The sequence below is a fragment of the Rissa tridactyla genome, chromosome 2 (genome assembly GCF_028500815.1).
Source record: "Rissa tridactyla isolate bRisTri1 chromosome 2, bRisTri1.patW.cur.20221130, whole genome shotgun sequence".
Lineage (NCBI taxonomy): Eukaryota > Metazoa > Chordata > Aves > Charadriiformes > Laridae > Rissa > Rissa tridactyla.
Genome location: NC_071467.1, coordinates 141,753,400 through 141,780,816, shown reverse-complemented (window position 1 = coordinate 141,780,816; position 27,417 = coordinate 141,753,400). Strand labels below are relative to the sequence as shown.

General features: G+C 36.9%; 1 protein-coding gene across 3 annotated transcripts in view; it reads left to right on the top strand.

The window, feature by feature from the left end:
• Positions 1 to 27,417, top strand: part of VPS50 (VPS50 subunit of EARP/GARPII complex) — an 89,679-nt gene that overhangs the window by 14,583 nt on the left and 47,679 nt on the right. For 2 of the 3 annotated variants that reach the window (XM_054190982.1, XM_054190983.1), the window contains exons 5-13: positions 2,011 to 2,064; positions 5,427 to 5,497; positions 5,922 to 6,039; positions 6,129 to 6,164; positions 8,732 to 8,814; positions 13,318 to 13,360; positions 15,446 to 15,544; positions 16,692 to 16,832; positions 19,319 to 19,454. In XM_054190982.1, the coding sequence (XP_054046957.1) occupies positions 2,011 to 2,064; positions 5,427 to 5,497; positions 5,922 to 6,039; positions 6,129 to 6,164; positions 8,732 to 8,814; positions 13,318 to 13,360; positions 15,446 to 15,544; positions 16,692 to 16,832; positions 19,319 to 19,454 (781 nt within the window). Of the gene's footprint in view, positions 1 to 2,010; positions 2,065 to 5,426; positions 5,498 to 5,921; positions 6,040 to 6,128; positions 6,165 to 8,731; positions 8,815 to 13,317; positions 13,361 to 15,445; positions 15,545 to 16,691; positions 16,833 to 19,318; positions 19,455 to 21,671; positions 22,082 to 27,417 lie in introns of those variants that run through there. The other variant, XM_054190984.1, reaches the window with a different exon arrangement.

Sequence of the window (27,417 nt, the reverse complement as noted above, 5' to 3'; positions counted from 1 at the left end):
TCAGCTTTAATTTGTCTAATCGTCTTGGTGCAGACAATTTGAATTAGGAGGCTTTTTAGTTGTACATCTGTCTGGCTTTGTTTTAATTAGTAGACTGATATCCTCAGCTGTATTTTTTTTTTTTTCTTCAGGAGTTTAAAGGTTTTTTCCTGATGTGATTAGGAAAGAGAAAATTGTTTTGGAGAAAATTGTTTGGTCCCCTCAAAGAACATTATTTGCATGCGTTGATAACTGCAGCCACATTCATTGCTAACAATTGCAACTCTGGATTCCACAAGTTAAGAATTAAAAAATAAATCAACACAATCGTATGGAAGATGCCAAAAGGGGTGGGACAATTTGGAAATGAATGGAAGTAACCTGGGATAATATTGCTCATCCAAAAGAAAGGAAGGAGAATAGCTTGGAAACTCAGATAAGTAGAATCACTTAGTTCAGGGAAAGAAAAAAAAAATAGGCTCTGGCAGATGCTTGGTACTGTTGAGGTTGTTATTAGTCAGGGGTAACTAAAAACTTGCAAAATAAAAAAAAGCAGTGTAAAAACTGAAAATGAAACTCATCTTTTATTCATATGTACTGCTTGATGAATCCCTTTAACAGTGAAGAATCAAGCAGTAAGATTTGTGCTAGGGAACAGCATGACTAGCAGGTATATCCCTGTCCTAAAGTTTTTACAGGTACAATGCTAGCGGGAAGAACAGGTCGGAAAAGGGGAGTGAAAGTTTCACAGGATAAACACTGTGCAGTGAACAAAACTTCTTTAGAATGCCAAGGTCATGTAGGCTTGTGTAGCTTTTGGCCTGATAACATCCTTTCCTGCCCCCACCCTGCTCTGGAGTGGGTCTTTTCCTGTCCTGCAGAAGAAAACTTTATTATTTATAGAACGACTAAGAGGTTTTAAGATCTTTTGGTGATTCTGGCTAGTTTTTAGTATGGAAGGAGGAAAGCAGAGCTAGATATATGTCCCTTGTCCAGATTGCCAGCTGATGATATCAGAGTACTTTCAAGATGAGTTGTGTGCAGGTGCTGTACTGGAGGATGGGAACTGACCTGGTGGAGACACTGTAAGTTTGTTACAGGAATGCCGATTGAAGATCCCGACTTTGTGCTGTGTTTGACTAAGCAGTATAAAAACCACCTTATCTTTCATTCCCAATAGTGCATTGTGGGCTGGCTGGCTGTCATAGCCGGTTTTATTTTATTTTCATTTCTAGGAGTATAGTCCCCCAAGAAGAATATAGAGCAATACCAATAATTTCCTTGTCATGTTTGAAACTGCTTCTTCTTAAATATTTGTAGTCCCTGCTGAAAAACAAAATAAAACACACTATTCCCAAGCTTGTGTTTATATGACTGTTGCTGTTGAATTTCTTAATTTTTTTAAGCATGTGTGGTTGCGCACAAGGGACTGATCAAGGTAGCAGTGCCCATTTTTAAATTCAGTACAGACAGCGGCTCTCAGTAGCATTCCACTTACTGTTAGTTCAGAACAATGGAGAAAATTTTAAAATAAGCATGTTCTGTGTGCTAAAGAAAGGATATAATATGCACGGAGTGAATATTTATTCATTTTGACACAGATTTTATTTAATACAATATTAGTCTGAAAGGTAGGTGTCCTTAAGGCTTTCTTAAATCCCCATGGTAGACGGTTAACTTAAATTTGTACCTAGCTGTAGCATAAGCAGAATGTAAACAGTTGTCGTGTCCCATATTATTTCTGTTTTCTATTCTAGCGTGTTCCTTAAGCACAGAGGTAAGGGATTAATTTAAAAATGCCCAGTAATTCCTAGATGGAACAGTAAACATTTTTTCTTATCTTGCTACTAAGGAAAGATGCTTGTCATTTTTAAGGGGTTTTTTTTACCTTGTTGTGGCATATTTGTTAACAAATTTGAAAACTACAGAACTAAATGATCCAGAATCAGCAACTTGTTGTAGATCTTTAATATAGGGATGGCCTACTTAATTGAGATTGCTATGTATCATATGTATATTCTTCTTTTTAAGGTATCTAAAAAAGTTGCAGACTTAATTCTTGAGAAACAGCCTGCATATGTTCAGGTAAGACAATGAACAGTCACTTTTTCAGAGTTAAACCACTCCATTTTGTGCTGTTATAATGCTGCTTGTGTTTCATTTGGGATTAAATCTAATAATTTGTTCGTAGAGATGCTAGTGCCTGGTTGAAACTAGCTGTCTATGTCTGCTAAACCTGTATCTGTAGAGTGAGAAGAACGAAGGGCATATTGAGCTGGAGGCTCAATAAAGGCTCCTATAAAGGCTTCAGCATATGGCCATTTTAAGAAGGATTTCTAAAACAGAAATTCACAGGCTTGACTAATACCTGTAATGGACTTGAACAGGAGCTTCTCTACTGCTGTGTTTAGGAATGGTTTCAGATTTTTTTTCTGTAAGAGAAAACAGCAATGACCTTTCTAAAGAGCACTTAACCAGAAACCTGCCGCTAATCTCAGGCAGTCATGAAACGAAAGCATCTAAGAGAAGACAGAGCTGCAAATAGGGCCTCAACAAGTCAAAGATCTCTGAGAGCAAAACAAAGCAAAACTGCATTAGCTGCTTGTAGTAGAATGTTGGCATGGCTTCTCTCCTTGCTCCCAAAACATAAATCGAACAGCTATGATAATGATTGTCTAAAGAGAAGGTGTTTTTTTTCCTACCTATTTATTTTAAATAATGCCCCTATACATTTGATCAGCTGTGCCTGATTTTATCTGATCTTTCTGGGAAATGACAGTGAGAATTCTGCCATGTGAAAACTTGGGATTGTTATCAAAGTAGTCTGAGGATTACCCTGTGGTGGATAATTCTGTCTGTGTACAGCACCTTGCGTAAGTGTCGTCATACCAGTGATTATGGCAATTCTCATTTTGGTCAAGAAGCTGGAGAGTGTGTGGGAGGGCAATGGTGGCTGCATTTGGTGGTGGAGGTCTCTTCTCTTTTTTCTTTGATTCCTCCCCCGCTTTCTCCTCTCTGCTCCTTCTTCCTTACCCTTCTTCCTATTGCATTCCTCTCTTCCTTGCCTCCTGCTTCTCAGCTGATGCTCTGTTGCTGCAGGCTAGGGCTTGTACCTCCTGGGTGTTAACCCATGGTAGATGTCATAGAGCTGGAATTATTTTGATCTTTCATCCAGAGGGCACAACTTCCTTTTCTGCTTGCTTGCGCTTGTGGCCCGCACATCCAGCCTTAGTGACCTTGCAAGTGTCCCATCTGTGCTCTGGCATTCTGCTGAGTGGAAGGGAAAGTGCTGCTGTTTAAAGAAAAATGGAGGGGTGAGCATTGCTTGTGTCCTCTCCTGCAATAACTGGTGGAAGAAAAAGGCTGTAAGGGTAATATTATTTCAGTTTTAGTTAAAGGAGTCAGATGGGACGCTATGGCAGAAGGAAGTTGGGTAAGTGTTACAATGGCTGAGTCTTCATTAGGTAGTGTAGAGGGGGGCAGAAAGGGTAATTGTACAGTATTAAATCCTTCTGGTATAGTTTTGCTGTTGTGCATGTTCAGAGTTGATGATGTTGAGCAAGTGCTGCTTGTTCTGAATCCAGCAGCTTCACTTTGAAAAACCCCTCTCAGTGTATAACAGTACTGTGGAGAATGTGCTTCTTGCATTTTGCTGTGTAATGTTAATATTCTTATCCCAGCAACATCTCAGTTAGGTGCACAGGTTTAATACCAAGAAGTTCTTTCAGATGTTGCAAAGGGACAATTAAAAATCCATTGTTCCAGTAAGAATCTTTTAAAAACGTTTCTCAAATGCATATTTCCCTGATTAAGTCAATAATCCTTCAGTCTTACTTATGAGCACAGGCTTCAAGTTATTCTTGTCAGTAGACTTATTTATCAGAGATTTCTGGTGGGCATCATAGGACTCACTTTCACCCTGACTCATGAAATGAACCTTGTGATATGCTGTGCGTACTTTGTAATGGTAGCTCCAGTTCAGTGTCCAATTACAGTAACAGATCATTAGAAGCGGCAAAAATGCAGTTGACTCTTTTTCTCCTGAACATGTTGTTTCCACTGTGCAAAAGGAAGTGTGGGGAAGTCATGGTTTGTGCCCCATCCCTAGTATGAAGTTCTGGTCTAACAATGCACTACTATGGGCTGAGAGGCATGTCACAGACACATGGCAAGGGATTTCTAGTTTTCCCTTCTCCTTAGAAGCAAAGGCAAGCTTTAGGAACAACCAATGGGAGGAAGATTGTCTTTGAGAAGAGGAAAAAAATGTGTTCAGCCCTAAATACTGGATGGAAGACTCCCTATCTGGGGACTATTAGACTGCACTCTCTCCCTGTGCCTCTCCATCCAGTCATGTTCAAAGGAGAGCTTCTATGGAATCTTTGCAAGAGGCAAGACTGGAATGGAGTCGCTCTTTATTGTACGTGTTCCCTCATGAAAAAGGGAACAATGGCCTTTTCAATAGCTCAGACATTTGCAAAGTATGTTTTTAATGAGGAGTAGGTACTGAGGAAAGTAATCTTTGAATTTGGTTTCTTAAGATATTATGCATATCAGCAACTAAGCTGACATTTTTCCAAAAGCAACATTACTAACATTAAGGAGGAATTGATTTTGGTGAAAGGTGCAGATCAGTGATTTGTCAGAATTACTTGTATCTTTGGAGACTGACCAGGAGCTGATCTTTAGAATCAGATTAGTTTTCAAAGCAAAAGTCTCCCTTCTCCCTGCAGAAAACACTTGATATGCTTTGAAATTATAAGCTGTATTTAAAAAAAAAAGTTTTATTTTCTTTAGCGTGAAGAGAGCATTCGCTTTTCTGCGGTGCTGTTCTTAACAAAAGAAATCCTAATGGGTATATTAAAAAAACTTATATTTTTAAAGGAGTTGAGGTTATGCTAGGCACTTCATGAAGTCAAAATCGAGCTTAATTCAGGTCACCTGTGCTGAAGAGTTTTCAGCTGAAATTCAACAGGATACAATTAACGTTCATTATGAAGTGACATCTATTAAATTGGTAGAACACAAGTGCTTCTAAACAAGAAAATGCTGAGTGAAACGTGATTTTTTTGTTATTTTGCTGCTCTCTGGCATATTAATGCAAATTAAACCCTGTGCTTCTGTCCCTGAAGCTTTGATCATTCTGCTGTGGTGTATTAATGGTATAGAGATTCTTAGGCTAAATGTACAGTAGATAAATGTAGAGGGTCCCACTGAAATGAAAATGGATTTAACGTATCTTTCTTCAAAAGCGAATAGGATTTTAAAAGGTAATTTATATTAATGTTACATTCTGGTGCTTAGCCTATATAGAATGATGAAACAAATAATGTATAAAGTAATTCTACAAAGTCATTATAACATGTCAAGAGAAACCTACTAATCACTAGTCTTCACTGGTGTGTAGCGTGACTTTTTCTGTGTTTATTTAACCTGTTGTCTCTCTGTAGGAACTTGAACGTGTTACATCATTGCAGACTGGCCTTCAGTTAGCAGCTGTTATTTGCACAAATGGAAGAAGGTATCTTGCTTAAATAATGGCAGAGATTGAAAGGGGGGAAAAGTATTTGAGAAGAAATCTGTAAACCCAGGAAGTTTGCTTGCTGATGATATTTCCTATTTATGTGCTGAATGGAATTAGCAATAGTAGTTAAAGATACTGAAACAAATACCAGCTGCTTTCTCTCTAGCAGCTCTTGCTTTTTCAATTGAGAGTTGTCTTTAAATCTGGAACCTTTTGAGATACACCATGGATCCACAGGCAAGTTCTGCAGAAGGGAAAACGTACCTTCTTAGTAGTCTGTTGCTATCATCTCAATTTCTGGGTTCCCCTAACAATGCTGACAGTCTTATTTTCTAGCATGTATTTTGATGGATAGAATTTATTAGAAATAAGTTTTGGTTTACATATCATCGAAGGTTATGTTCATTTTTAACTTTTGCAGACACCTGAATATAGCAAAGGAAGGCTTCACACAAACTAGTTTGGGGCTTCTTGCAAACCAAAGGAAACGACAGTTGCTTATTGGACTGCTGAAGTCTCTGAGAACAATAAAAACACTGGTATGTACGGTTGTTTTTGTTCAATGGCAAAGTATTTTTGTTCATTTCTGTGTAGTTAATCACTGTGGGTTTGTTTTTTTTATTTTTAGCAAAGAACTGATGTGCGTTTGAGTGAGATGTTGGAGGTAAGTCCCTGCCAGACTATTATTAAATGAAGCTATTCTAAGTCTACATTTGTTAGTCATCTTAATTTTGTTCCTTTTTTCCTTCCTCTTGCAAACAGGGTATAGATGTCTGCATGTGGTGGAATTATATTTTTACTCTTTTTTTTTTTTTTTTTTTTTTTTTTTTAATTTAAAACGTTGTGAGAAATACATCACATCAAATTAGATAGCCCCTGTTCTGGGGGGGAGTATTTTCTGTCAAAGACTCAATCCTGAATTTAGATCTGAACGCTGAGGCTTGAGTTAGTTCAGTAAGAGTGCTGTGGAGTCTTCCCTCCCCTCCCTACCCTCAACTTACACTTCTCTTCTGGCCTTAGCTTGATATTTGGAAGAAAAAACAGGGTGAAATTTAGCTGATTGTTGATATATTGGATCTGGATAAAGTACTTCTGCCGGTATATTACTCTACACATTTATATATGGGCTCCCTACTTACTATTTTATTTGTAAATGTAGTAACTTCTCTCCTCATTCATTGGGTTGGCTTTTTAATAGTCAGTTGTAAAAAACATTGCAGAGTGCAGGCCATGACATTGAAAATTCTATTGATGCAGTATGTATACTGCTTAAAAATGCAGTAGATGCTGCACAGAACAAAAATAAGGTCTTGTCTCAAGGTGATAAAATTGTATGAAAGACAGCTTCAAGCTTTTATTGACAACTATATATAATCATGTATTGTAACAATTTTCGCTTGCTAGTTTGACAAATATTTACAATTAATACTGGATGGAACGTCATTATAATCCCTAGTTACTGAATTTGGAAATTGAGCCTTAATAATTGTAACTGTTAAGATTCTTTGAGTTTAATTCCATCTCGGGTAATACACCTTGTTTTAGCACGCTTGCTTATTCTTTACCAAGCAAGAATGTATTCATTTACAGGCTGCATAAACATTGCCTTCTGATCAGTAAGCCCTATACAATGATTAACCTTTAATTTCTGTGCTCTGTTTCGTTGCACAGGAAATCAGCTTTTCACTGTCTACTGGTAGGAGTTGTCTTGAGACAAAGGTGTGGGTGTTGTATCTGCACAAAGACCCTAATGTCTGATTATCATAATTTGCCAGTGATTTTTAAACATTAAGGGCTGGAACTGCCCTTTCTGGCTAAGTGCAGTTTTAGAGCTGTGCTCAGTGTCTGCTCCCAATAAGGTGTCCCAAGTGTTCGTCAGTTTATTGTCTTTACTCCAAGAAGAATTTAGTAGCTTGGAATATGCATGAGCACTATTAGTAGCTATTCACAGAGGAACATTTAGATAGAGTTCCCAAATAAAAAGAAGACCAGACACGAAACTATAATAACTTACAGGGGTGAGCTACATCTGGAATATGTTAGTAATATATGTTATGCAAGCAGGCTTACTGATTTGAGCTCTGTTAGACTTAATGGAGGAAGTACCAGGTTTCCAATGGAGAAAGATGCGAAGAGCTGTAAATGCAACAATCATTTTAGACCAATGTACTGTTCTGTTTTCATCTAATGGATATTGTGTGTGGTGAGGGTTGGTGTTTTTAGCTAAACTTGATCTGCATTAGAATGCTGCTGTTAAAACCAATTTCGTTTCAGAAACTTCTTTATGATAATAGCTGAATATAAATTGCCTTTGTATTTTTACTCTTCAATCAATGACTTTGAAATTCCAGTAACAGCCTTTCATTTTAGCTCTCTGAAGCACATAATATAACAGATGTAATTAGGACAGAAAAGGGAAGCTTAGCTATTAAAGAGGAGTTTCCTTCCTCCGAGAGCCTTTCTGGCCTCATATCTAATAGAAAACCAAAATAGTAATTGTACCCAAGGCACTGCCCATGTTCTGTTGGCAAGATCCTGGTGTTTTACATTTTTGTGTGTATGTTTTCGTTTTGGTTTTGTCCTGGCATCTTCATGTACTTCCTGATTGATCTGTCTACTTATTGGATATTCTTCTTATAAAATAGGACAGTATTTCCATATTTTTTTCTAAGTATGGTTTTTTTTGTCCTGGGGCCTTGTGTGAACCAGTTGACTTTAAATTAATTGCTAATTAGCTATAGAATGTGTCAAGTTAAATAGTGTTTATTTGGGCATAATGTTGGAGTGTCACCCTTGTCTCTTTTTAGGTTTTGTAAACAATGGCAACAGCCTGCCAGTGCCTGAACTTGCCTCTTTCCTTGCTCAATAATAGATCATATTGTATTAACAAAGTTTGAAAGTTAACTGGGAAGGTGTTAGTTGTTTTGTAATAAAAATGTTATGATATGTTTTGTATGAATGCGTAAGGAAACAAAACAGCGAGTCATTTGCATAAGGTAATGTAATACATGGTGTTTTCAGATGTTGCTAACATGTTGTCTGTTTCTAATTCTAAACTGTTCACACATTAAGAGCTGCAGTAGACCCTCACTCGTTTCCTCTAACTTTACTGTGTAGACGTAAGAGGCAAAATATTTTGTTCTTCATGTTTATACATAAGCAAAGCAAAAATAGGTGTTGCAATGTTTGCTTCAAAAGCCAAATTAGCTTTCCATTGTATTTTATCCTAAGGAAGAAGACTATCCAGGAGCTATTCAGCTGTGTTTGGAATGCCAGAAAGCTGCCAGCACTTTCAAGCATTACAGTTGTATAAGGTAAGGTGACATTGTGCAGATTTCAGCTTCTGTATGATTTTATTTAGGTGGTATAAAACAGTGATCAGTAATTCTCATTTAATTTTCTGCTTAGAAAAGTGAAACTAAGTAATTTATAAAAATATAAGCATCCTCAGTAGTTTCCCCCCTCCCTCCCTGTACCACTACTAACCAGTGTTCGCAATCATAACACTATATAATCCGTGTTTGGACTATGTCATTGTTTTGTAACCGTTGTAGTATGTTGGCAGGTAAAGTTTGAACTAAAACTGAATTATAAGCGTGCTACAATGTGCAGGCTGGAGATACGTGAGCTAATTTTTTAATAAGCAAGTTTATATTCTGGAATTAATTCACCTACAGCAAGATGGCTCATGGAGAGTAACTTAATCTGATTCTTGGCAATGAAATTAGCAAGTGCAGAGCTTCATGCTGTCATGGAGAAATTGCTTTCAGAACCAGAGCTAATTTGAATATCTGCAGTTCCTAGCTTAGAAAGACTTGATGTTTCCATTGCTTTTTAGAAAGAAAAGAAAAAAGAAGAATTGGGTAAACATTAAGTTCAGAGTTGTAACATATATGACAATAAAGGAGAAAAACGAAGTGCATTTTGATGTTTCATCCACTAAGAACATCATTAGATTAATTAGATTTTCTTTTTATGTTATTTTTAATTAGAATTTTAAATTTGTGGGTAAAAGGCTGACATTGTTTGATCTCCTGTCAGAATGCTTTCTGACTTAGGAGGACCAAAATCTATGAAAACACATCCTTTGCCTCCCTCTGTCCTCTAAATGTATGCTTTGTTGCAACTTCAGAGTGATTACCCATAATCCTCGATTTCAGTTTAGATTGTGCTTTTGAAGTATAGCTGTTTCAGGATCTGAAGGTGCACCAAAAAAGTGTATGAAGTTAGAAATTGTACCTGGAAATAAGACCCTCTCTATTCTGAAGTCAGATTTAAAAGCTGCTTTTTGCTTTCTTTTTGGTTCCACAAAACTCGTGTGTGGATATAAATTGACTGTACAGCTGAAATTTGCTTACATATATTAAAATTTTCAATCTCTTCCTTATGTAGTAGTGAATTAAAACTATTCTTTATTTATTTGAATGAGGAAAAATGACTGTGATCCCTCAGCCCTTGACAATTCAGTTGTTGAGAAGCAAGATGACCCCTGAACAGCTTTTGCTCTGCTTGACCCTGCCTTCTGTAGAGGGGTGGGTCTTGCAGTCTTCTGTACCTGTGTCTTGTCTATACTGTTCAGTAAGCTCTCCTTAGTATTTATTGCTCTTTCAGATGCTCTGTGGCTCCAAACATTAATCTGAGTTATTCTGCATATCTCCTGCAGTTTTTTCTTTTGAAGAAATTAGCAACATTTATTCAGCACAAAAAGGGAGCTTGATTTCTTAGAACCTTACAGTGCTCATCTAGAAAAACTTGCTCTTTAGAGATGTAGGATAAATTACGCGGTTTCTTTGACTTAAATGATACAAAAATTTCTGTTTAATGTTGAATCACTTCAAGCTTTTATTGCCGTTTCAAAGTTTATCTCCACTACACTATGTCCAGTATAGCAAAATTTGGAATTTAAACTGTCAGTTCAGATTTTTGCCACTTGGAATACTTCAACTGCAAAAGTCATACTATTTTAAATCTGATAGCGTACTGACAAGATACATGACAAATAGCTGTGAGGATTTACTTTGTTGTTGCGTTCAAAAGGATATCCTTACATCCAAGAATACAGTTTCTTGAAAGAAAGGATGATAACAGAAAAAATCAGCACTGCTTCTTTATTCTGAGAGTTTTTTGAGCTTGTTTTTGTTTGCATTGTGAGAGCAGAAGGACATTTTAGCTGTAAATCCCAGCCCCAGTGCATACATTTCAGTCTCTGTGCCCTGTTTTACATTCAGAAGTCTGAGAGAATACGTATTGTATGGAATAATGTTTCACTAGCAGGGGATTGGGCTAAGTGAATAAATAGGTCTTTTGCACTTCTGTTTAAGACTGCAGTAAAAAACAGCTAGTGAAGAAAAGAGACACCTGCTAGCATTTACAGCGTGCTTATATGAGGCATCACCTCTGTATCCTGCCAGGAAATTTTCACAGTATCCCTTTGTCTGCTGTCCACATGACAAGAATCACTACCTTCCTGTCTACAATCATTCTTCTCATTTTTCTTGCTAGATGGTGGTAGGAATTGGGTGCAGCTCTTAAACAGCAGGGGATTTTAACCTTTCTATGAAGTGTATAATTTTTATTTTGGTGCTCATCCTCTTCAGAAAGAATAGGCTGGATTTCTATTATTTTTGTTCTCCATTGTCTTCTTTCTCTAGAATGCTTGCATAATGAGATTCATTTTTGTTTAAAAATATAAATCAAAGTCTTTTGCCTTCTGCTTGTTGATCAGTTCTGATATGAGTAGGCTCCCTTGAAAAAACCTGTAGGAAAATGTAATGTCAGATAATAGGATTACTCTCTCTCTTGCATTTGGGCCAAAATGTTACTTCTGTTATATTGCAGTAATGTGCCGTCTAAAAATGGACTAATTTAGATTTGTATGGATGGGGATGCAAAAAAAAAAAAAAGACTTCTAATTTGTTTTTTATGAATGAAATGAACGCCTTGAATTAAATTCTCAATTATGGTAAATGGGCTTTCATAATAATCATGTAGCCATTATGTCCAAGCACTACCTTTATAATCCTGGCCTAGAAAATACAGATAGATTTAGCTGGACGCTGCATTTCTACATTTTCACATCAATACTCGATCAAAATTACTTTTCTAGTGAAATTTTGTGATCACACCTTCTTTTCCTAAATTAGTCAACATAAATGTAGACTGTATTCTTGCAAACGCCTCCACGTATTGTAGCTTGGTTGAATAAATAAACTATGAATGTGCGTATTTAAAACTGGTGCTTGAGCCCTCGCTTGAATGGGAAGACAGCATTGTCACAGGAGTTGAATGGGTAAGAAACACGTGGCAGTTTTACCTTGGTTATGTTTCATGTTGAAAAAGATCTTTTCAATTCCTCCCCATCCTCCTCTCTCAAAAGGAAAGAAACATATGCAATTCTGTAATGGCTCCCATCTTGGGGCATTTGCTGGGAATTATGACATGAGGGCTCAGGTCTCTGAGCTGCTGAAGGCTTCGCTGTCACCAGCTGATTGCAAGCTGAGGCTTGCCTGGGATTTAGAATAGTGGAAACAAGGAACTAGCTTTCATAAGGATCTATGCTGGTATACAGATTAAATCAGTCAAATGTGATCACCTGCAATAATTACGTTTTTGGAGCTGAGGAAGTTTTTCAACCCCACAGGAGTGACTCTGTGCACAGAGCAAGGTTCTTACTCCTGTTCTAACGTCTTCTTGCTAGCTGAAAGAACTGAATAACAGGAAATGCTCATAAACTCCAGCAGGAGATGTTTGCAGGCTTGTTGCATGTGGATAAACAACAAAGAAATCCTGGCTACTCTATTCAGTGTTTAATGCCACCTCTTTCTGACACTTTTTTTTTCTATTTAAAGCTATCTTTGAAGCATGTTGTATCCAGGTTATCTAACAGAACTAAAAAAGCAGGGTTGATGGGCAAATCATGTAAGTGGAGAGAATTAGGTAGGAAATCTAGAATCCATCTTTTGGTAGTTAACTTAGGCCCCTTTGGATAAGATTCAGAGTGCACGGTAAGTTGTCTAAAATCAGGTACAGTGATTATCCCATGAGAACTCTGTGCTTTCCATGCTGAAGAGAATATCCTGCCTATTTCTTGGTTGCTTTGACCATTCCAAACAAAAACATAGTGGTCATACTTTGTGTCTTATTTCTCTGTCTGGTGTTCTGAAATTTTTAAAGCTGATTGTTGGAAAGGAACAGTTGTGACTTTCTTTGTCTTCAATAGTTTCTCTATTTTTTTTTTAATCTTTCTATATCAAATATATCTCAGAGAAGTGAAATGGTGGTCTTAAAAAGATTTTTTGGAGAGTCTTGTTAGCTTAAGTTCTTTTTTTCCTACAGTGTTTCTGTAAGGGGTTCCTGAGCAATGAGTAAAAGTTACCATACCAGACTTTGCAAAGACTTGGTAGCCCTGACCTTTCAGGTTATGTTCTGCTGTAAGCCAGAGTGACAAATCAAAACATTTAAAGTATTAATTTCCTGGGGGTTGGCAATGTCTTTGAATGCTTGGGTAAATCCTAGCAGGATGAGGTCTTGTCTGGGCCCTCTTAATACTGTTGTATTCTAAACCTAGGATAATGCGCTGCTGCAACAAATACTTTAATTTGAAGTGTTAGGAATACTGCAAATGTCTGCTGTAAGTGCCTTCTGGTAGTAACAGTAGTGTGGTGATGCTAATCTGACACAGTAACAGCAGATTTTTGATAAATTACTATATTGTGGCTCAGTAGCAGGCAAATAGGTTTTTTTGGAAACAAGAAACTTGTCAAATGTTAATATGATCAGTACTTTGATTTTAAACATTTTTTTTCTTTCATTAATAGTGAGTTGAATTCAAAACTGCAAGACACCTTGGAACAAATAGAGGTAAGAATTAATATATTGATGTTTAGTATAAGTTACTATTTAACATCTAGGTACTGGAGCTTTCTAATGTAGTGTTATTAGCAGTAACGGAACATGCACGTTTCTTTCAAATATAGTCTTTGGAATGCTATAGTCACTGCTATTCATTTAACCTTTTGTGCTGCAGTCAACTTAAATGCTCTAGAATATGCTGTCAAACTATTGAGCCCAGCTCATAATTGTGCCCACTTTAAGTGCCGAAGCAGTCAAATAAAATAGGCACGTAACATTTGAAGTACTGGAGCAAGGTATGCTCCCTGTATGGTGAAGATGCATGGTGGTTTTCAGTCCATGAACGGCTGTGAATTCTTTAGACTACTCCTAAATAGTTGTGAAAAGTAGTTTAGCAGCATGCCAGTAGGTTTGTACAAGCTACACAGGAGTTCACAGTTTCACTGGAAATTTTAGCGGTCAGCAAACTGGAAACTGCTGTATAGGGCCAGTGCTGAGACAGAGGAAGCAAGACTTGAATGGCTGGGAAAGATGTGACTAAGACAGAAGATCAGTTGAAGTTGGTAGATAGTATCACAAAATCGAACAAATATAAAATGGTAAGTGTCTTGCTGGAAATTGGTGGGGAAAAAAAAGTTCATGAACAATAGAAATTCTTTAAACTCCGTTACTAGGTAATTTTGAGCTGTAACTTGACAAGCTTTTTGTAAAAAGTCTAGTAATCTAGATAGGTATAACGTATATGTAGTGCATGTAGTGCCTGCACACATAATGCATTAGCAGGAAACTGAATTAACTATCCAAGCAGCTCTCTACACCTCTGGTCATGTGTACTTTAGAAGGTCAGATTAATGCACGTATTATTGTACCTCATTATTTAATTCTTTATACAATTAGAACTTTATTAATTTTCCTTCAGTTATGCCATTGTACTTGCCCTTTCTTGGAAAGCTTTTCTTTGTTCTTTTACTCTTTCACTGATACATACTCTATTCAGAGCATGGCTGGTTCAAAAGAGCTGATGAAATGACTGTTTTCTTCTCACTCTGACATAGACCAGTCATAAAACTCGTCTTTTTTTTTTTTTAATCACTCAGCTTTCATTCCTTTTGCTTTCATTTATGTGCCATTTTTTTCCTTGTCAGCAAACACTGAAATTGCTTAAAAGGAGACATGCATCTTTACTTCCTTCCGTAATGACTTTGCAGAACAAATTCTGCTTGTACTAAAATCTAGTAAAATGTGCCATGTTGGTTGGTGATAGCAATTTGCGGATAGATAAATAATCATATTCACAATTTTTATTTATTATTTGTGAATTGTTTTCCTCCTGTGAAAGTATCTTCTTTTCTACTGGAATTATGTCTATGCATATGGGAGAATGTAAGTCATCCTGGGGTTCATAGAGTGTTCCTATGAAATACATGCTTTAATTAATGTAGAATCATATTATGCTAATTAATATTTTAATAATGAGCCTTCTCAATAGTTGAGTGCCTGTATTCCTTTTTTTTTGTTTTTGTTTTGTTTTTTTTTCCTTCTTATAATTTAGGTTTACTTCTATACTATGTTACAAATAAAATGCAAGGTGGCTATTGTGGAAGGAACCACTGAAAAATGTAGCTGAAAAATTAATGTGCACTCTGTGTTTAAGAGCTCTGTTCATGGGCTGTTTGATATCCTGTTTTCTCTCTTTGTACAGCTATTCTGCATGAAATAAGAGAAGGAAATTTCTTTTCTTTTTTTTTTTTTTTAAATCAGTATATGGCTGAAATTCAAATTGCTGAGTAACCCTTTAAAGAAATTCTGAATCCTTGGGTTACTTGTCCTTTTACCATTTTGCTTAGGAAAAAATACAGTACTTGATCGTATTCTGATCTCCTTTTTTGTGCTTTCAGACACAGTAATGCAGGCTGCAAGTAACATTTGAGCACTTCGGAATAGTCCAGTAATGTACAGTCTTAGCTGTTGTACAAGTATAATTATTAGATTGTTAAAATAAGCATCTTTTCCTCACTTGCTGTTGTTCAAGTAATGTATTAGTTGGCCTGTTTTTATTAAGTGTTTAACACATTTTTTCCTTCATTTATATAGGAGCAATTGGACGTAGCACTCTCCAAAATATGTAAGAACTTTGATATCAGTCATTACACAAAGGTTCAGCAGGCTTACAGGCTGCTTGGAAAAACACAGGTTAGTACTGATCTTCTGAGTAAGTCACAAAGAGCAGTGGTGTAACAGCATGAAGCTTTGAGTACTGTGACAGAAATTTATTTTCTTAATGCTGATGAACCTTGCTGAGTATACAAAGACTTGTAACGCTCAGGTAGTAATTGCTAAAGGTAATCGGTTATTTGCAATAGGATTGAAGCAGAATTGCTTGTTCATTTCTTACGGGCATAATTGAGTTCTCAGCTCTTGTCAATAGCTAAGAATGTCAAATAGCAAGTAGTGAAACTGACAATTTTCCAATTGCAGGATCTGATAACTTCATTTTGGCATATCAAATAATTTTTTTATCAATTTCTATATACCATATATACTGATTATTAGCATATCATGAAACAGTGAGAAAATTCAGTGTCTGAAATGGACTAATGTTATGTACAGTTTTTTAAGAAAGAATCAGGGAAACAGCCTGACCTGAAACTCAGGAATGATTATGGCAAAACATATGTAGTCATCAGTGTTTAGCACATGTACTGGGATTTATTTTTTTTCTGGAAAAAGTAAGTTTTGCTGAACAAATGTCACATTCTGTTTTTATTGCAAAGAGGATTCTTGTAAGAAATTTATTCATGTGATGTGCATGCCTTTCTGTAACAATCCTACTTCATATTCACAGGATCACAGAATGGTTCAGCAAGTGGATGGATTGAAGGCTTTCTAATTGTGGTTTTAGTTTTATTAATTGCAAAGGAAATATTTTTATTTTCATTGGAAGTGTTTCCAGTGGGAAAAATAGCACTGATCTCAACTCATTTCTTTTTGAGACATTTGTTGATGATTGGGAGGGTAAATGGATGAATGAGTAAATTATATAATTAAATATATTGTATACGTGTAAAATTAATATTTGCTGGTGATAATGTCAAAAACCTGGTGAGTTATAGAAGGGAGAATGGCAGGGGAAAGTTATTTTTCTGGTAGTACCTGAACTCTTTTACGTTACCATATTGTAATATTGCCAAGTCCTCTGTTAGGTATTTTTGAAACAAAGATTGGAAACCATGCTTACAGTCTCCTATGTTCAGTACTGAAAAAGTCTTGGATGAGAAGACTATGGCCTATGACAATTTGAGTTTTACTATTTGATTTTATGTTACTCCTTTTCTTTCAGACAGCAATGGACCAGTTACATATGCACTTCACTCAGGCCATTCACAACACTGTGTTTCAAGTAGTCCTTGGATACGTGGAGCTGTGTGCAGGAAACACAGACACCAAATTTCAGAAGTTACAGTACAAAGACCTCTGTACAGTATGTAATTCTTGCTTATACGTATATTTTTTTAATCTGAATTTTTCCACTGTTGCAAGTGTACCTTATGTAAGTAGGGACTCAGTTATTTAAATAGCCCTGCAGCTACTATAGTTTCTTAATACAACTCATAGTCTAATTGAGAGATTGCTTATTTACAACTTAGTGCTGATTTTGATTGCACTAAATCTTAGTGCTTTGCAGCTGTAATATTGAGATGCAAGAGCCTGATGACAAGCAGATCATGGACTGGGCATAACCGTATGTTTTCCTTTAGTACAGATTTTAGATGCAGTTTCTTGCATGTATATATTTTGTTTACTCTTTTAAAAAAATGTTATTAGAATGAATTACTGTATTTTGAGTACTATTTTTAGTTCACTCTAATTCTTTCGCTTGTGATCTTACTGTTACACCCTGAGAAATTTTCTTAAACTTCGGTGGTGGGGAGAGAGAGATATTTTAGGTGGTTGTAACGATGATTTAAAACTGGAAATTATGTTTCTATCTGGAATGCTCTTCATGCCTTTGTTTCAGTCACAGGCAGACTAAGCCCTTATTGTACTTCATCAACTCAAGGACCCACCCCATCAGCTGCAATTTGTTAAATCAAAGTACAGTCACAAGGAGATTAAAGTTCATAATCTGATCCGCTTTTTGCTCTTTCACTTCTCAGATCTCCTGGGATTATGTAGCTTCAATTAGTAAACAACGCATCTGCATTGAAAACCGTTTTGTTGTGAAGAGGTGCCCCTTTGACTTTACAGGCTTACATAATCTAAGAGCCTTCACATGAGCCAAAGTGGATTATGAAAAATTAAATTATTGGGAGTAATTGACATAAGTATGAGTAAGATTCCCCATAGGTTGTATTTGCACTTCACTGAGGTGAATTCTAGTTGAAGAAAGTCAGCAAACCCTGATCTCTGTTCTCCAGACTGCAGCCCTTTTGTACTTCCGCTTTAAATCTTCAGAGCGTGTTTTTGTTTTAATTTTTTAGTTTCTAATGCACTTTGTTTCTGAGTTTTTTTTGCTTTATACTTCCGTATGCCCTCAGTATTATTTCTCATTCTTTGCTAATATTTAGGATACTAAGCCCAGTTATTTATATTTACAAAAAGTGCTATTGAGCTCCTCCTGACATGATCTAAAATACAGATTTTTCTGTTGTTAATCCTTACCCTTTACAGTGCAGAAGGATCTTTCAGATCACTGGAAATATCATATTTTGTAATACACAGTGAGAGAGTGGCTTTAACTGTGTGGTTACAAAATTATTACCTTGTTATTTCTATTTGGTTTTCCTTCTGCAGAACCCTCATGAGATCCTTCTTTAGTTATGTGAGCCTGTAATAGCTGGAATCTGGCAGCCTATATAAAGGAAGTTACCCAAACTTGAGGACTATAAAATACTATGAATACTGCAGTAATTTCCTCAAAATTTATTGATTTTTTTTTTTTTCTTATTTTTCAGTACTTCCTTGGTAACAATTGGGTATATAGGGATAGGCTGCAGATGTTGTTAGAAACCATGCAGTTCAGTGTTGGTTGTTACCTGTTGCAGTGCATTTGTGAAAATCAGAGCGCGCTGAATAAGCTGGATGGACTGTCGTAGCAATTCCAATTCTAGCTTCCCATAGAAAACATACTGACAAATTTTCATCTCTTCTGTTCAGTTGTCAGGGAATAAATTGTTTAAGACTAAAATATGAGCCTTCTTTCTCCATGTCTGGTTCTAACGAGAACCCTCTTCAATCTGTCTACACTGCTAAGCCAGGATGCTCTTAACATATAAGTGGTTGTGGAGTGCTTACTCTAATTAAACAGTGGAAGTCATACAAAATTAAAGTCTTCCTGTTGGGCAGATCTCCTGTTGTGTGTTTCTAAAAATCTTTCTAAATGAACTCGTTTAGCTCATTTCCATTTCACATGAGTAGCGGGGGACTCTGGTGGGGTTTTTTCTTTGTTTTAATTTTTTGTTTGTATGTTTATTTTCTGGAAGTCAGATACTGGATTTTATAATAATGTGGTTTTTTTGAAAAAAATAATGTTTTCAGTAATTCTTAGACATTTATGTAAATTATGTGCCTGTGCACTCAAGTCATCTTTGAACTGACACAGAGTCTGCCTGTGACAGGGGTGGCTGCCATCCCTCTGTGATGGTGAGATGTGCTGACCGTTAGCCTGTATGGCTTCTGTATCTACCTTGCTTTTCCATAAATATAAGAGGTCGTTAATATACAGACCAATTGGAAAAAAAGAAGGCATTAACAAATAAACTTTGCACTTTTAGACAGCATTTTATTAGTTTATTAGGCATTCGTCAGCTCTCAAATAGTTTTGAAAAGGAAACTGATACATGTCAAGCATCTCAGCTATATGAATATGGAGCTATATGAATATGGAATATTTGTATGGTTTGTTTTGCCTCTGAAAAAAATAAACACAGTTGTTAGATTTCACAATATTATTTTGTTTTTCTGTAGCATATTACTTCAGACAGCTACATTCCATGCCTTGCTGATCTCTGCAAAGCCCTCTGGGAAGTCATGCTCAGTTACTACCGAACGATGCAGTGGCATGAGAATCATGACCAAGATGAGGAAGCAACTGTGTCTTCTGGTAAGAAACTGTTCTGGAAAGAAAACTTCTGATGTTTGGAAATAACTTCTTTTATGCTCAAGTTGTTAATCTGTGTGTCGGTACCTTTGTGGTCCTGACTCAGTGCCTTCAGCACTATTTCTTATAGTGTACAGTAAGGACTTAAATACTCACTGGATTTTTTTAGTCTTCAGTATAATGTTAATGTGCCATTATTACAGATATAAATAATTTTATTCATAACAGTGATTATTGTTGAGTTGGAAGTCAGCTGTCATAGATGACAGCAAAATCTGAGGATTTTTCCCTTTAATAGAGGACCAATGTGAAATTTCAGATTTTTTGATCAGTAGATTGGGATGCTGGATTGTGTCCTGGGAAAGGTGACTGAAAGAAGAGGGAATGAATCTGTTGTAAATCTGTCATGATTTTCAGGAAATCCAATTTCCTGAATGTTGTATGTCATCTACACTAGTGAATCCATCATAAGATATGGTCACAATTTCCTTGATACTCTTACAGGAAAAGGCAAATGTTTCATCTTAAAATATAATTTTGGGTTTCTTTTATTGTTGTTCCAGTTTGGTGTTTTAGGACGGAAGCACAAAACGTTTGTCTATTGCTTAAGTCCTCTTAAGAGCATTTTGCTGGACGTATTCTAAATGAATACAAAATGTCTGAAGACCGACTTTGCTTCCCCACTAACCCAAGATGCTTGTGTTTGGCAGAGGGCAGAGTGTGAAATCTACAGTGTTAAGATTCATGCAAAACTCCTATTTATTTGAATCAGAGAAGTTTGCTCTTTTCTTAATGAAAAGGAGGCTTCTGTCAAAGGACAAGAACTGCAGGATTGCTGCTAAAGTTAGACGATAAGTAGAAACGGGAAAAAATTTGAAATAGAAGTAAAGAACAGATCTTGGAACACTGTGCTTCCTACAGTGTAGTTGAAATCCGACATTTCTTTCAAAACTCAGGTTTATTACAGATTTTAAGTCCTTAATGAAATTTGTGCTAATTAGTATTGTCTTACTACTTTAAATTTGAAAGATTAATGAAAATATTTTCTTCTAAGTGTCATTCCAGTATTGTGTGGAATCTTTAAAAAAAAAAAAAAAAAGTGGATTTGTTGAAACTGTTATTTCAGATGAAAGTTTTTGTAAGTATACCGGAATTAAAAGTCAGAGCTGAAATATTTTAATTTTGAGATGCACCATGTGAAGAAAGGTTTTGAAGTTCTGAGTGAATTGCCCATTCTCAATAATATTTACTTTTCAATTTACAATAACTTCAGTTGATTACGTTTCCTTTTCTTATTTTCATTTTGTTGTGATCTTTGCATGTGTAAAATAAAGCAGGTATAATAAAGAGTTTATTGCATGGAAATATTATCACAGGAGACTACTTGCTCAGCTCCAGATGTAATTTTAAAAATAGTTCCTCTTAGTGTTGTTATTTGTGATATCCTGAAAAAAGAAAATCATTTGCACTACAAAACCTTTTAAAGGAACAGTTAAGCCCAGTAAAGTGCTATATTCAGTCACATGAGTAATTTTAAATGCATTGTTTTTTGAGTGCGTGCCAGAGTGTTTTGGTATGTTTACCGCTAATCCACTAAATCTTCTGTCACTCAGGTTTAAGTTTCTGGAGACGTTGTGGCTTAGCTGTTATGTACAACTAGAATATATTTGAGCTACTGAATCACTTTTACAAATACCTCAGCAATGATAAAGCACACAAAAGGGAATTTCACAAGTATAATTTAATTTCAGAGGGACTATAAATATCTACCAAATGTCTGTTTTTTCTAGAAGTCATTGCTCATGCTGTAGTAATTATTAAGCCTGTACATGGAAGTCTCATTCCATATTTATTGATTTAATAGCTGTGATATATGCTAAAGCGAAAGAGTAGAATTTCTGTAGAAAGGACAGGTATGTCAGAAGGAACCATGGAGGCAGTTCAGGAGATAACGCTAACATTGTTCCCTTGATTAAACTCCATAGATTGGAGCAATAAAAGGAGCTGTCTTAACTATAGTATGCGTATCTGGCTTTTATCATTTTGAGAGCTCGGAGCCGTCCCAGTATTTTTCTCTCCTTATGCCAGTTAATGTCAGCAGTCTTGCAAAGTACCTTAAATGGGTCAAGGGACTCCTGATCTTCGGGCACAGACCCAGCTGTAGAAGTGAGAAGCCGGACTTAGAAGAGGTGAATTACATAGCTCTTTCTATTTTAATAGTGAAGCTTATCCAAAAGAAGTCCTGCATGGATTATGGAAAGGAGGTTGCACTTCATCTAGATCGTGTGTCACGTATTTGTGATTATTAATGCCTGTTACAGATGTTAAAATGTATTTTGTATAACTTGTAAATAATTGTCCTGCATTTCTGAGGAAAGAGGTGTGTCTGCTTTATATCATTAAGTATTCTGCTTGTTTGTGTTCTGAAAATTAGTCTAGTTTGAGGCTGAAGAACAAAATGGAATAGAAAATACTTTCACAACAGGATTTTTTTTTTTGTTTGGAACACTTATAGGAGAGCCTCTTTGAAATTGAGGCTTTTTTTCTTTTTTTCCCCTAGAAATGACTTCAGAATTTGCGGTTATTCTTTCAGTTATAGTCTGATATATATACATACATATATATATAAACCCCTATATATAGTTGGTTTTTTGTTTTTTTTTTTTTTTTTTTTAAATCCTTACTTGGAATAAACTAAATGACAACACGTAATTATCTCTAGGTATAAATGCAATCCTAAAAATTTTTAAAGCATGAGACATGTTTAGTATGTTTCATGAAATGGAAAGTACTAATGAGATTTAGTTTCCTGAACTATTATAGCAGAGTAGCAGTAAATCATAGTGAAAAGTATGGTAGTGATAGTTCTATGAATAGTCAATAATAACACTTAACAAATTGCTCTAATATACTGTTGGAAAAATAGAATTAAGTGTTCATATGAAGGACTTATTTAATCATACTGAAGTTAAAATTAGTGAACTAAAAGTATAAACTCCATAGCATGAAACGAGTTCTATGTCACATTTAATAACTGCTACTTATTCTGTGATCTTGTTGTTCATGTAGCAAACAGCAAAATGCTGTGATGTGTGGTTTCATCCTTGAAAATAAACTGCTTCCTGGAAAATTTTCCATTGCACTGTTGGTCATGGTCAGAGCATTGTTTGTGTTTGTAATATAGAATTAAAGAAAAAAATAGTTTTAAGGGTACCTTTGCAGGTCATTTTGTCTTCCCTGCTTAAAGCAGGCTGAACTTCCAAGTTGCACTGGTTTGCGTGGGGCCTTCTCCTCTCCAGGCTGAACAACCCCAACTCTCTCAGCCTGTCCTCATGGCATAGGTGGTCCAGCCCTCTGATCATCTTCGTGGCCCTCTTCTGAACCTGTTCCAACAGGTGCATGTCCTTCTTCTGCTGAGGACTCAGTAGTACTGCAGGTGGGGTCTCACCAGAGCGGAGTAGAGAGGCAGAATGTGAATATGTATGTATTCTGCTACCTTTTCCAAATTCTTCAAAGCACAAAGTGTAAGTGCTCATGGACCTTAGTCCAATCCTTGATTTTTTATTTTTTTTTTTTCAAGGAAATTGTCCTAAATTCACATGTTTGCATGTGTGAAATTAGCTGCAGCACAGTTCGTTAAAAGACTGGAAACAAGACCTCTTAGCGTGACTGGCCATAAACCAGGAGCACCAGGAGATTGCCAGAGAGAATATTGCATGGAGTTTTGTTGAATAATAGCATTATGAGTGTCCAACCATTCCTTCATAAAGGTCAGTTTGTTGAAGACAAGGGCTATGGGCTTGAGAAGAGGTCAAAGATACTGACTCATTTAGGTTTGGCATCACTCTGCAGAAGTATAGAAGAGAGGAGTTGTTGGAGAAGCTTCTAAAGAGCATGCTGTGACTAAGATATCTGGCTTTGTTTACTCATATAATCAGAGAAAGGATAAATCTGCTTAGTGTTTCTCTAGTTGAGTTATTCTTTCTGTTTATATTTTGTTTAATCTTCCATGATAAATCACTTTCGAAAATGCCTTTGTCAGAATTATTGCTTTCAGGAGAAGAGGATCTGTTAGGTACAGATACTAGATTATAATTTACGTATGCAGTGGCTAATATTTGCTTTATGATTTTTCTTTCATAAGGAAAATGTCCTGGGAGTGCCCTGCAACAGTAGATATAGTATGAAATTATATTCGAATCTTGTTTTCACATCAAGCAGTTTTTTATCTTCTCGTTTTTGAGTAATTAATGTAAATTATCAGACTCTATCTGCAAAAGCAGTCTCAATGACTTTAAACAGGAAAGAGTTGAAAACAGCTTTGCAGCCTTGGAAAAAATGAATATATATCCCTAATATTAGCCCAAATTCCAGAATATATTTTATTATATTTTTAATTGTGAGGTGGAGTTATTAAATTGAAAGTACCAGAGCTTTTACATTCTGACTGCACAGAATATTTTACTGGTTCTGTATTCGTGAGGTCTAGGTCATAGGCAGACTAGTTTTAAATTAACTGGCTTGAAGAGTCTTATTTAATAACATGTCCAGACACAACAAATAGCTCCACTTGAAATAAATTAAGCAAGGCCAGCATCCTTCTCAGTAACCATATTCCGCACATTTGCATAATTTAAATAGAGCTACAGATGCTGAAGGTTTCATATTTTTGTTATTCCTATTATGCTTATGTATTATATAAGCATTCCTATAATAGGTAATATATATATTTTTTGAACAAATTTTATTTTTTATTTACATGGGAAATGCAAATAGTTCTTGTTCTGAGAAACATACTCTGAAAAAGTGCAAAGCAGAAAATGGGTGGTTGATGGGGAGAAGGAAAACACATATCATGCTCTTCTACTTACAGAGAGTCTGGCCTAGGACTCGCAGTGTGAGACACTGGTAAGCGCTAATTGGGATTGATGGTTGTTAAAGAAGGAAACTCTGCTCGCTTGGCGGTGAGCACCGGATGATCTGAAGAAGACGTGGTCAGAACATGGTCAGAGTCTGCTATGCTCTTTTGTACTTTGGTTTAATTGAATTATCAGTAGCTGATACCAGTCATAACCATTCTTGTTCAGTGAGAGACTCTTTCCTTCCTCCTCTTACATATGCAGTAGTTCAGACAGTGCTGCGGAGGTCTGTTCTGCACACATCTGAAAAGGTTGATTAAAGTCTTGTATTCGGACTCCCATTCCTCACTGGGCTCATTAGGAAGGTGCTCATGATATTCACACGATATTCATCTAGACTGCAAGGTCTGGATTCAGGGAAAGGCTTGACATGGAAAGAACACCTATGTTATTGACAAAATATTTCTTAGTGCTGGCAGATGAAGGGCAAACATAGGTTCTTTATGGTTCTGGACTCTTCTTCAGCAGCAAAATTAGACCTGAAAAATTGCTATTCTTTCTGGGGAAAGTGCAATTAAGCCAGGAGGCTTTCTGGAAAAAACTATGAAGTCTAGTAATGAAGAAGTGCAAAGGTCAGTCAGGATTAGCTCTCACTGTGGTCCTGGTAGCACATTGCCATCTAAGGAACACTACTGTGAGAAGGATTCGGTATGCAGGCGGCATTTTTGTCCTTGCTAGTTTTGAATGACCACGTAAAATCCCATCCCTGCCTTGATGAGATCAGCTCATGACTGAAAAGCTGCTGGAGCTGCACCTGAGCCGTCTGGCAGCATCACACAGTTCAACAGCTGAACGTACTTCAGAGCCTTAGTGCTGACTCCCTGGGTGGAAGCTGCAGGTAATCCCACTGAGGCAGTTCAATCGATGGCCTTGAATCATTTCCAAATTCCTTGCTGAGGCTAGAAATGATTTCCTTTTTTCTTTTTTTCCTCCCCAAATAATGTGTTCCACAAATTCGAGCTGCCTGAGACACTACCATGAGTTGTTGAGGAGGTGTTAAACATTCTACTTTCCTTTACCTTCCTGTTCGCATCATAGCAGTGATGTATCTACCTGGTCATGAAGATTAAAAGAGTCCATCTTTCAAGAATGCCATCTGAGTCAAGTATGTTAAACATGCCCTCGTCAGATATGTCCCCTTGCTCTCCAAGTAGGTGCAAATTATAGATAGAGACTGTCTTTCACACGATATCGTAAGAAACTTTATTTTTTTCCAGTTCCCTCTCTGGGTTTCTGTAGGATGTGGGCTTTGTGCTGCCTGTTCCCGTGAAGCCTAGGTGCCTGATGCGCCTGCAAAATGATAGCTTGGGGCTGGGTGGAGGTTTTCGAGAGGAAATGCTGGAATCATATAAAGAAATGACTGAGTGGGGAGCCTGTGTGTGCCTGTGGAGAGATGAGAATAGCTGGGCCAGGAACAAGGGAGTGAATAGCCTTCTCAGGTACCGCAAACTAGCTGGGTGTAGCGGAAAAGTTGGAAAGACAGGTCTGAGCTGCATGGCAATGCTGGGGTACTACAGGCAATCTTAGTTCTTCTCTGTGTTTGCAACCTCTTGAGTGATGGGGTAGGAGGAGGGCTGTGCACTTTGTAATATCCCAGTGTATTATTTTATGTGAATTTTTGTCTTTCATATCAAATCACTAAATGGTTTGGACTTTACGGGACATGCATAATTTTTTCTCCTTGTTAAGAACAGCAGAGTTGTTTTATCATGGGGAAAGTTTGTATGTGTAGTCTGACTAAGACAGAGCTTTCCTATGGTCAGTCGTAGGCTGTAAAGCAAACTGCATGACACTGTGCCATCGCAGACTGCAAGCATAACCACAACTGTATACTCACAAACTACATATAAAATATTACCATCTGTTTTTTAAAATGGAAATAAAATATATTTCCTCTGTGGGGAGAGAGAGGACCACATACAGGAGGAGTTTACCATGCATTACAGTGGTTTTTTTGGAAAGTGATCCAGTGCTGTGGGAATGAAGACTTCAGAATTAAAAAATTTCGAAGAATGAAAGACACCTGACTGTATGATTGACCTTATTTTATACATAAGCATAGGTTACTATGAGAGGCGGAAAAATAGAAAAGAGCATGCTATATTGTTTCATAGTTCATGGAAAAAGTTTCAGTATTTTTCCTCAGAGTTGCAGACAGAATTTACTGGGGCAGAAAGTTAAAAATCTTGCTTATGATTTTTTAAGTTCATGGTTCTTGTCTACAAAGGTACACTATACTGGAGGGTCATGTTGTAGAGAATAAGCAGTGCTTGCTCCAGCATTCAACTTTATCTTTTGTATTTGAAATATCAGTATCTGTTACTCTCATCTCTGTTTGATTTTTCTTGAGTGGGATATCTTGGTTACATAAAAGCAATCAGAAGCTTTCCTGGTCTGCATTAGCATATGATATTTGTATTTGCTTTATTCATTTCCTTTCAAAAATTTAGAGCAATGGAGCTCTCCTGGAGTTTGCATAATCATAGAATCATGATTGGTTCATGGTTCATGGTTGGAAAGGACCTTTGAGATCATCGAGTCCAACCATACACACAAAAAACCCCAAACCTACAATCTCTGCCACTAGAGCATGCCCTGAAGTGCCAAATCTATACATTTCTTAAATACCTCTAGGGATGGTGACTCAACCACCTCCCTGGGCAGCCTGGTCCAGGGCCTGACCACTCTTTCAGTAAAGTAATTCTTCCGAATATCTAACCTAAACCTCCCCTGCCGCAACTTCAGACCATTTCCTCTGCTCCTGTCATTATTCACCTGGGAGAGAAGAGGCCAACACCCCCCTCTCTCCAGCCTCCTTTCAGGTAGTTGTAGAGGGCAATGAGGTCTCCCCTCAGCCTCCTCTTCTCCAAACTAAACATGCCCAGCTCCCTCAGCCTCTCCTCATATGACCTGGTCTCCAGACCCCTCACCAGCCTGGTAGCTCTCCTCTGGACACGCTCCAGCACTTCAATGTCCCTCTTGTACAGAGGGGCCCAGAACTGAACACAGCACTCGAGGTGAGGCCTCACCAGTGCCGAGCACAGAGG